We start from the raw sequence: 10,621 nt of genomic DNA, 5'->3' as shown, positions 1-10,621 counted from the left end.
GGACCAGAGATCAACCCTGCTCTGATTTCTACAATAAAAAACATGCTGCTCACATTAGAAATAGTGAAGTCTCAGAACATGGGCTGCATGTGAGCTTGTAATGCGGATCCTCAACAAGTTTCAGACCTGCTTTTGGGAAGAGCCTTTACCTTTAGGCTATTGGTAGTAAGAGCACTTGAGCTTGCCCTGGCTCTTACTTAGCATGAGCCCAAAGACATACCCACAAAAACACAAGTCTGCCAAGTAGACCATGAGCACATCATTGCTCATACTGAATATCCACCAGCAAGCTTTATAAAAACACACAGGTCAGAACTGATACTTAGAAGATAAGCCATTTTACTCTGATTGTTATTACACTGAACTTAATGTTACCATATTTCCCTTTGTCGAATTAAGTGACGTAAAGGTATCCATCAATAGCTTAATTTAATTACTTAATCGTGCTATCACTGTTCAATTAACTTTGCCTTCTGGCAAATCTGACTCAATTATTAAATCACCAGATCTAGTACCTGTTAGTTTCCCAGGTTTGTACCTCTAAGCTATGAAAGGAGAATAGAGAAATGAATACATTAAATATGAAAAAATAACCCCCCAAAAAAGGTGTTTATGAAGTACACAAAGACTCCTTTTCCTCGATTTGTTTGCCACTTAGTGTACTTTCTTATTACAGAGTATACCTGAAAGCTTCTCCTTCAGAGTCCACTTCCTCTGCCTCATAATCACACTAGTAAAACTAAAGTAAAATAAATATGCTTAGGTTGCTCTGATAAATACAACCAGCACCTTTAGGAAACGACCTCCACATATCCTATACCTCTCTTCGGTTTGAAATGAACTGCTCTACATAGAATGTAAGATACCCCATACTGCTGAATCTGTGCCTCAGCAACATGCTCTGGGGGGCTTTCCTACATTCAGGAGACTTCCTTTGGTCACCATATCAAATTGAGAGACTAATACCGTCCTATCTTCCCTCAGAAATTTTTAGCCCAGCATTATTTTCAAGCTAAGGCTATGCAGACAGACCACCAGACGGGCACCGCCACCTCGGCTTGGTACGTGAGGGGACAGCAACGGGGTGGGCTCAACGGGTGCGCCTCAGCCACCTCCCGCTCCGCAGAGCCCAGCTGGTGTGCGCTGGGGCCCCAGAACTACGACGAGGAAAACAGTAGGCGGGCCTTGACAGGCGCTCGCAGCCCGGCTCCATGAGGGCTCCTCCAGGGGAAGCCTGCGGCCACCTACAGTAACGACCTCCCCAACTAACGGCCGCCCCCAACGGCTGCCACTTCCCACCGCGCTCCTTTTAAAGGCTGCGGTGACGTCACCGCCAGGCGGGCAGCCGCTCCGCTGCCGGCTCCCCGAGGGGGCGCTGGGCGGTGCTGAGGGGGCGGTGCGCAGGCGCGGTGCGGGGTGGTGCTGCGGGCGGCTGTGAGGCGGCAGCTCCATGAGCGGGCGCTGCCGGGCGGTTGCCGACTCCCTGCTGCGGGGGCTTCTCGGCCCCGCTGCCGTCAGCCTGGGCAGGAGCATGAGCCTCTACGGGGTGCCGGCCGCGGGCGGCACCGGCACCGACCCCGGCAGCTTTTCCTCCTTCTCCTCCTCGGCGCGGCTGAGCCCGCCGTGGCTGCGGCTGCCTGAGGTGCCGGGCGCGGAACCGCAGCGGGCCAACGAGCTGCTGCTGCTGCTGCCGCCGGCCCCGCGCGGCCTCGCCCCCCCTCAGCATCACGTCGTGTACTTCCCGGGGGACGTGCAGGTACGGCGGGGCTCGGGGCAGCCCGCAGCTGAGGGAAGCGGCCGGCCCCTCTTGAGGGGGGAGCGCCTGGGGACGGGCCTCGGGTGGGCGCTGGCGGCGGCGGGACGGCCGGGGACGGTGGGGCTGCCAAAACACGGGCTTTCCGCCCTGGGGGGAGCACTGGGCATCTGTGCAGGCATGCGGGTACCGCAGGCACCCGGGTGAGGGTGTTGCACGGGTACAAGGCTGGCATCGTGGCTGGAAAAGGCACGCGTTGTCTGCGAATGGACCGACACTGGAAAGAGACGCACTGAAGTGCTCCGCCTCAGCACACGGCCAGCCATAGCTGTGCACGACGGGTAGGACGTAACTTTCATTTTAAGGATTAGCGGCGTCTGAGAAAACCCTTCTGATTAGCATTCCTGGGTATGGCTTGTCTCGTCTTTAATAAAAGAAGCTAATTAGTATTCACTGCTATTATGAATTCAGAGGTGAGAATCATGAGAAAACTTACTACTGAAGTTTTAAGTCTATTGTTTGCCTGTTATAAGACAATCAATGTTTCTGCAGATGGAGAAAATGCCGTGTAATTATGCATTCTGTATCATACTAACTTATTACATACTAAGCTCGTACTTACTGTTATTATGTTGATTTTGGGGGTATAAAAACGTGTGGCAAAATACTACAATAGAATAAGTGAATGTAAATATGGCAGTTTCTTTAATGCACCTCTTCTTCTGGGAGCCTAGCAAGACAGCACCTCCATAATGCATGTTTCTCTCCGCCTTGGTCCTTTCGTATGAATATATACACTAGACGGAGCTGAGGTATTTTTGCAATGAAGTAACGCGTCTTTTCTGTTTTCTAATTTTTCAGAACTATTATGACATCATGTCTTGCCACCCAGAAAACTTTCAGTGGGAGCACTGGAGTTTTGAAAATGTTGCTACCATACTTGCTCGCCGATTCCCTAATAGCTTTATTTGGGTTGTAAAGTGTTCTCGAATGCACCTGCACAAATTCAGTTGTTATGATAACTTTGTGGCTAGCAACATGTTTGGAGCACCAGAGCACAGCACCGACTTTGGAGCTTTCAAGCATCTCCATGCATTGCTAGTTAATGCATTCAGATTCTCTCAGAATATTCTGCTGTCCCAGAAAACCGTGCATGGTTTCAGCAAGGATGCAAAAATATCTGCTTGTAAATCACAGCCGCAGTCTGTACCTACAGCAAATGGCTGCTCATCCACAGAAAGAGAGAGAGATTGTGAATGCTCTAATAATTCTGCTATGGACTTCGTTATGCCGTCTGCTGTAGGTGCTGTGTCATTTACTTTGATTGGCTTCAGTAAAGGTTGTGTGGTTTTGAACCAGCTGCTTTATGAGCTGAAGGAAGCTAAAAAAGACAAGAATACAGATGCCTTCATAAAAAACATAAAAGCAATTTACTGGTTGGATGGTGGTCACTCAGGAGGAAGCAATACTTGGGTTACTTACCCTGAAGTGCTGAAAGAACTTGCACAGACAGGAATTGAAGTTCATGCTCATGTTACTCCATACCAAGTGTTTGACACAATGAGGTCATGGATTGGGAGAGAGCACGAGAAATTTGTACAGATACTTGAAGAACTTGGTGTGGAAATAAATGATCAAATACATTTTGCTGATGAAGTTCCCTCCTTAGATAACCATTTCAGAGTTCATGAAGTATTTTGAGACTGTATGTATCTGAGTAGTATATTCATTGCAAAAGCACTTTTGACACTAAGTCCTGACATCTAGATTTACAACTTTGAGTAGATGCTTTCTGAAGAGAATACTAAATCAGTCCTGCGTTACTAATGGATACTATATATGCATTTCAATAGCTTAAAAAGGAGGCTTGGGACCTCCTACCTACAGGAGATGTCATTTGATTCCCGGAAGGAAAAAAAAAAGTTATGAAGAATTATTCTATATGTTTTGTGTTAAGTGTGAGCATTTATTGTCAAAATGTTGACAGAATTTTTAGTCCTGGATGTCCAAAGTTGTATACTGCCTCTAATGGGAATTTTAAGTGCTGAAGACCTTCAAATGTCTGGATACTTCAATTTAGTAGCTTTCAGGGCTGAAAATTTTGGTCTCTGTCAATAGCAGGTACAGCATTAGTTTTTCGGCATAAGGATCGTGGTGATTGTTACGGTAGTGTTAGGTATGTATTTTGGTGAAAACTGTTTTCAATAGTTAATTAAATCTTCCAGTTTTGCAACATTTCTCCTAACTGAAACAAAATCTCAAGTATTTACCTTTGGAATAATTGTGCCAATCTGTTTTTCTTCTTTATGAGCGCCTTGCCTTTTCTGTGGCTATAAATTTTCCTTAACTCATTGCCTAGCATTTTCTAGTGAATAGTCAGTTTGCCTGGGGAGTTTGAAAATTTTGACATAATTGTGTCAAGTGACCAAGAATGTTCATAAGGGTGTAGTCTATCGCTGTTTCAACATACCTTGCTATTGCTTTGACTAACTTCTATAAGGACTAGCAGAAATATCTGCATTTTCAACTCAAGACGTCTCTTTATCCCTTCTGACGTTGGACTGGTGAGGTTTTTCTTCCAAATTGCAGCATTGGTGTTCATCTAAATCTGGCCATAAGTACATGATGAGAAGTTGCATAAAAAATATTAGACTGTGTTGACTGTAGCTGTTTAATAATGCTCCCATTTGCAGAACTGTTCTCTCCTTTAGATGTACTGCAGTAGCTGTTAATACAGCCACCCAAAAAATCTATTTTCAGAGCTCAGTGATCAATACAGAAAACAAAAACTTAACAACTCTAATTAAATACAAAGCTAGACAAATCAGATGAAAAATGTATAATCTATTTCAGGCCTCAAACCTGAAAGTTCTTCAGAAAAAGAAAATACTGAAAGATGGACACATGGGGATATTACCACAACTTTTCTACTGCTGTAACTAACTTTTTCCATTTATCTACAAATAAATCTTAGGGAATCCCTTGTATAACAACTGCAGCTTTCAACAATAAACCTGTAGCTTAAAATGGTTCTGGATTTTCTGGAAGCACAGAAATACAAAAGCAAGTTAGCAAAGCACTGTGAAGATCACACAAACAAATGCATCTCAATTCTGAAAAAAAGTTATTATACTCACCTTTGTTCCTGTGTTTGACTGTTTGGCAAAACATTCCCTCTATTTTTTGCTGCTTCTTACTCTTACGCTGTGGAAGGAAGGACCTGTGTCATCTTTCCTTTGTTGGCATCCTTTAAATTTACAGGGTTCACTGGAGACAGTATTTTGACAACTCTTGCAGGGGTAGTGAACATGTTAATGACCATTGAAGAATGAGAAACGTGTGTTGAACTCTTAAGACGACTTCTTTCTACTGCTTTTATTGTTTTGAGTGTAAAAAGATTATGCATGCAGTATGTGCCTTATAATGTAAAAGGGAGCTCTATCACTAATAATTAGACCATATGTAACAACTTGATCAAAAGTGGAAATAATCTATTTTAATTGATGGAGAAAAGAGCAACATGCAAACCAACTCTAGTATTTTGCAAAAGAATCTGAAATGTAATTCCATTTTTTTTAAAAAACAACAAAAACTTTCTTGGAGATTTCGTTCAATCCTGTTTACTGATTACCTACCTTTACTGATAGTGGGCTTATAAGAACTTTTCTGTTCTAAGGGATGCATTTCCCTTTATTTGTCCTCTTGATAACATTTGCAGCATATGCCAGGACTCTTTCCTGTAAAGGAAATGTGGATCACCTTAGAAATAGTTTTAATAGCCTACACTTGCCTGCAAATTGCTTGAAATATCTTTGAATATCCACAATTAAATTGAAATAAAGTAAACAAATATACCACTGCTCTTGTTCCCTTACAGTTCAATTTCAATATTTTCAAAATTAACCAGACTAATTTGGGTATGCTAAGACTTGCCCTATCCAATGGCAGTGCAGATCACAGACCAATTTCAAAACAGTTTAGTGCTAGCCAAAACAGCAGGAGCAGGTTGTTGCAAGCTTTGGAAAACAGTTGTGAAAACATTGTCATCATCTCCAGAAGTTTCTGAATGGCTGTCCTATGAAAATAATATTAATCTGTTTGATGGAGGCACCTTACAATAACTGTTAAAATCAACTCAATTGTTGCTGTATTCCTTTAAAGAATAAGCACTTTGTTGTAAAGCTTGTTGCTAATCTTGTCGTGAGACTTAACGTTGTGGAGTTGAGAACTGACTGGTTGTTTTTCACTCTCTTTAACAGTTCTAGTTCTCTGTTGGAATGTGCCTCTATCGTTCACCATACTGCATGCAAAAATGTTATGCAATGATTGTAGAAAATGAACTATTTCTAATAGGTGAAAACACTTCAATGTGAATGTAAAACGATGAAACAAGGAACGTGCAGTTAAGTTCTCTGCATTATGCTTTATCAGGTGTTTGTGGAGACCTAGTTTAAAAAAATGATATATTTGGTAGCATCTTTTTTTCAAGGCAGGCTTTGTATTAGTGTAGTTGGCATCTATAATTCTCAAAGAGCTTACTGGGATCTTGTATACATGGGAAAGCCGGTGTGAAGTACCCAAGGATGTGAACATTTCTATGTTTGGATGAAATGGGTCATAGTTTGTATATACCTGCTTCTGGATGTGAAATATAAAGGCAGTTTTATAATAAGCTTAGATGTAAATGCATGTAGTTAAGTTGCTTACTTACAGTGTTTAGTTCAAGACTTATGTTTCTGAATGGAGTAAGGAACATTACACTGTCTTTAGTGCGATTTGGTATGTAATAGCTGATATTCTTTGATACATGCTTGTTTCTTGCACAGCAGGAAAGACATTCTTCAGATTTTGAGAAATGCTAAAATTCTTTAAGCCATATCTATTAAAAATCCTTTTAAAGCAAGGCTTGGTTATGTGAAATTGTCCAAATTCCATATGACTTAAATGATTATACTTTGTGTGTATCTTAAGTACTAGAAACTTAACTAGCTTTCTTCCTATCTAGGGCTAATTTAATCACATTTCTGTAAATGCTTCTTTAATAAATCGGGCCCTAATTTTGAAAGATGGTCGAGGGTCCAAATCTTAACATGTTGCTGGAAGGAGCAGTCTTTTCTGTTCTCCCAGTGTCTTGCTGCCTCCCTTATATTAGCACTTGCATTTTATGGTACACTGCTTTATCTTGCTAAATTAACATTATTGCTTTTACAGAGATAACTAATGGGAATGCTATGTATTTGAATAGTCATAGAAGTTATTTTAAGATTGCAAAGTCAGTTCAGGAGTTAGGATAGTATGTTACGACTGGATATTCATGGATAAACGTGATTGATATTTCCCAACAGATTCTTTTCGAGCTATTTGCAGAAAGAAAATGTCACCTTCTTTTCCCCTCCCTCTTACAGTGCTAAGCTAACAGTTCCTTCCTAAGCTAATAGTTACTTTGCCAACTCTGTGGATAAGACAGTATTTGTCTTTGCTTAGAGAATGTAAGTTGAAGCACTGAGTTGAGACTATACCCATCCATTTACCTAGAGTGCTTATTTGTATGAGGTTCTTATTTTTCATATGCTCAGTGGAACGGTGTATGTTTGCTATTTTCTTGAGATCTGGTTCGAAGGCCTCAAAGTGGACACTTGTCAGCTAAGCAAAATAACTGAAAACTATCTCTTAAAAACCTAACAATCAATTTATCTGGCATCACATGGGAGCACAGCAGGAAAGGAAGGACATGGATAAAGTCAAATTCTCCAAGGAAACTTCATCAGAAGTTGATTACTTTTTCCTCTTCTTGTCTTTGTACGAGCCTATGTCTCTCAACCCTGTCAACTGGCCTTAGCTTTTTTAGTTTCGTACTTCTGAGAATAATCCTTTTTTGTCTGGTCTCTTTCAAAGAGTTCACAAAATTGTAAGACTATTTTGGACTTGTATAGTATTCTCTATCCAGGTAACTTAAGCTGCTTTGTGAGTACGATTTTGTAATAACAATGATAAAAAGCGTTGCAAGGATGAGAGACGTGTTTTATGAAGAGTCATAGGATGTGATTTGACAGTCTGTATTCTTCCTGTATGCATTCTATATATTCTATATGAGTTTACATACTGTACTGGTTTAACTGTGTAATATATTGATCTTGACTGGAGATCAAGGTATTATTGCACTGTGTCTTGATAATACTGAAATAGCTATAGTGCCATGTGTGTTTTAATATAGGACAGCGTAAGTCAGTGTAGTCTACTACTGGTAATCTGCCAGGTGGAAACCAACACAGTTGCTTTAGCATAAAACCTGTATTGAGCTTTCCCTTGATTCCTAGTACTATTGTGAGGATCTTGGCTTCCATCTTTCATCTAAGCAATGTAGCTGCCTGTGCAAAGCTGTACTTAATGTAAGAGAGAAGTTGAAGAACTGTAACAAAAAACAATTGTAATCTGTGTGCTGTTTTGTGAGCCATGCCTTTAGGCACCACCTAGCAGAATCCACGAACATGAATTTTGGTTCTGGTGTATCTGTGTAATACAAAAAGCACAGGCCCATGTCGCAGACTGCAATCCACAAAGACAAAGCCTGTTAAAATCACATTTTGGAGTTACTTCTTCAGAATCTTTTAATCTTATGTTGAAATCTAATTTCATTTTGTAAGGCTACTATATCAAAGGGGGAAAAAAAAAAAGGTTACTTCTGATGTTCATAACTTGACTTCTAAATATTGCTGATCGAGACCCTGAGGCAAAGGCTAGTTTTCTCTTGATTTTATTGATCTCTTAAATCTGTTAAAATGCAAGGTGACTGCTCTTAACTTGAATAAAATAGTATGAAGCCATTAAGCAAGGACTCCAAAATCATAGCACAGCTATGTGGCAGCGACAGGCTTTCCTGACTAAATTCATTTTATCAGTATTAACACAGCACAATTCACCCCTCCCACTGACAAAAATAAAACACCACACTTGCACAGTAGTAGCTGTTCCACATCACTAAGATTCACCATGGAAAAACTGATTAAGGAAATCATTTTGCATATAGTATAGGGTAGGTTTTAAACAGAGATGGCTTTGTAGTAGTTTCCTATCATTAGGGTTTCATTATGCTTGTTTCCAAGTGACTCAGGAAGTGCCAAGTCTAAGTGACCAGAAAAGCCTCTGTTAGAACAAAAGGGAAGAATATTTTTTCTTCATATCTATACATATTTCATGTATTTAAAAAGCAGCAGAATGCCATTACTCCATTTTTCAGTATGGATTTTCCATCTTCCAGTAGGCTTTCAGAGAGCACCTTCAGTCAGGATTGTTAGTTTCCTGTGTTAAACTTGGCACTTCAGAGCTCACTTGTTTCTAAAGAAACCGCTGCTGCAAGACAGAAAGCTATCAAGAGAAGCAGTGGTGCTGAAGTGTGAAACAAGGCTCTTCCCATCTCCCACCACAGAATTTACCTGCTGAGGAATACTCCTAAGCCTGGTGTCAGATGAAGCTGTTGCATCCCTTACAGACTATCGGCATAGCTCCTTTCTTATTTGTCTTCATTAGAAATACATTGAATTTGGGTGATGGAAATTTGAAGCAACGCATGTACTGCTTGACACCTGAAATACAAGCACTTTTACAGCAAAAATTGTTTATTACTGAGATCTGCATTACTACTGCAAGCAGTAGCTTCTGAGTGTTTTTGTCCAAACATAGCATCGCACGTGGGGCTGCTCACTTTACACGGTTGAACAGTTCTTTTATTCTTTTCAGTCTGCTCTTCAAAGTGTTGACTAGGAACAAATGTGAGTAATTGAAACGGAAGTAATCTGCTCTTGCTGTTCTCAGGAATCACCAAATAAAAAGATCATTGCTTTCAGCAATTAACACCTACAGAGATCAGAGTCCATCCTGGCGCTATAGTCTTACCCAAACCAAAAGACACAACCATTCAATTTCAACCTTAGATAACTGTTCAGCCCCCCTCTCCCCCCCCCCCCCCCAACAAACAAAAAAAATCCACTAACATCTTTTAGTAATACTAGAATCTTTGGTTATGGATTGATATTAGTTTATAGAAAACTCCTTAGAATTTAATTGTCTCTGAGTGTGTGTCTTCAGCAGCAGTGTTGTCTGGATAGAAACATCTGTATATCCCAACTTTGGAAAGGATTTGGCCAGAGGAAAGAAACTGTAAAATAATACATAATGGTATCATTATATAACATAACCTACACTGTGGTAAAATCATCCTAGTTTGTCCTCAAGTTAGTAGTCCCATGGTGGGACTGATGGTGTAAGTGAGGCAAATAGTTTCATCCTGCCTATTTAAAAAGGGATTGCAACTATTTCTGATGCTTCACAATCCAATCTTTTTACATTAAGCATTTAACTTATACCCTACATAGCTCCTGTAGAGAAACATTCTCACATTAGGTGCATCAAACCTTCAGCATGTACATGATGGGCAGATTTTTGATGACCTGTTTAAGAGCTTGACATAAGAATATTTTGACACAAGTTTTCATTTGATTCTTTCCACAGCAACCACATAAAGAAAAACACAAGGTATGTTTCTTTTAAAGTCATCATATTATATTACATACATACAACCAATAATATTTTTTTTCTAGTTGTTGATTTGCAATGAACTTCATTACATTTTCAAAGCATCAGTCACCAAATTTGTAAAATTTGCACTACTGCTTTCAGATACTGTCTATACTTGAGTATTTTGTCCAGGACAGTATGCATCACCTAACTAGTCTGCTGCATACACTGCTGGAAGTGACTGTTCTGAATGCTTAAGATGGTCAGCATTTATGATATATCCTTCATCTGTTTTATTGTGGCATGGTGCCATTTTGCTGTAGGTCTCTAAGGGACAAACTTCCACAAAACATT

General features: G+C 40.4%; 1 protein-coding gene across 1 annotated transcript; it reads left to right on the top strand.

Moving 5' to 3' along the window:
- Positions 1 to 1,337: 1,337 nt before the first annotated feature.
- C6H2orf69 (chromosome 6 C2orf69 homolog) lies at positions 1,338 to 8,579 on the top strand. The gene is made up of 2 exons (XM_035537046.1): positions 1,338 to 1,756; positions 2,615 to 8,579. Exons 1-2 carry the CDS (start codon positions 1,451 to 1,453, stop codon positions 3,452 to 3,454), a joined length of 1,146 nt encoding a protein of 381 aa, XP_035392939.1. The 5' UTR covers positions 1,338 to 1,450; the 3' UTR covers positions 3,455 to 8,579.
- The last annotated feature ends 2,042 nt before the right edge of the window (positions 8,580 to 10,621 follow it).

The sequence above is a fragment of the Cygnus atratus genome, chromosome 6, assembly GCF_013377495.2.
Source record: "Cygnus atratus isolate AKBS03 ecotype Queensland, Australia chromosome 6, CAtr_DNAZoo_HiC_assembly, whole genome shotgun sequence".
NCBI classification, from domain to species: Eukaryota; Metazoa; Chordata; class Aves; order Anseriformes; family Anatidae; genus Cygnus; species Cygnus atratus.
This window is presented reverse-complemented; position numbering and strand designations above follow the sequence as displayed.

Bases quoted from the DNA above. Each gene is read 5' to 3' on its own strand.
- C6H2orf69 (XM_035537046.1), top strand. From the start codon at position 1,451: ATGAGCGGGCGCTGCCGGGCGGTTGCCGACTCCCTGCTGCGGGGGCTT. The intron at 1,757-2,614 runs GTACGGCGGGGC...CTAATTTTTCAG, and splicing joins ACTTCCCGGGGGACGTGCAG to AACTATTATGACATCATGTC.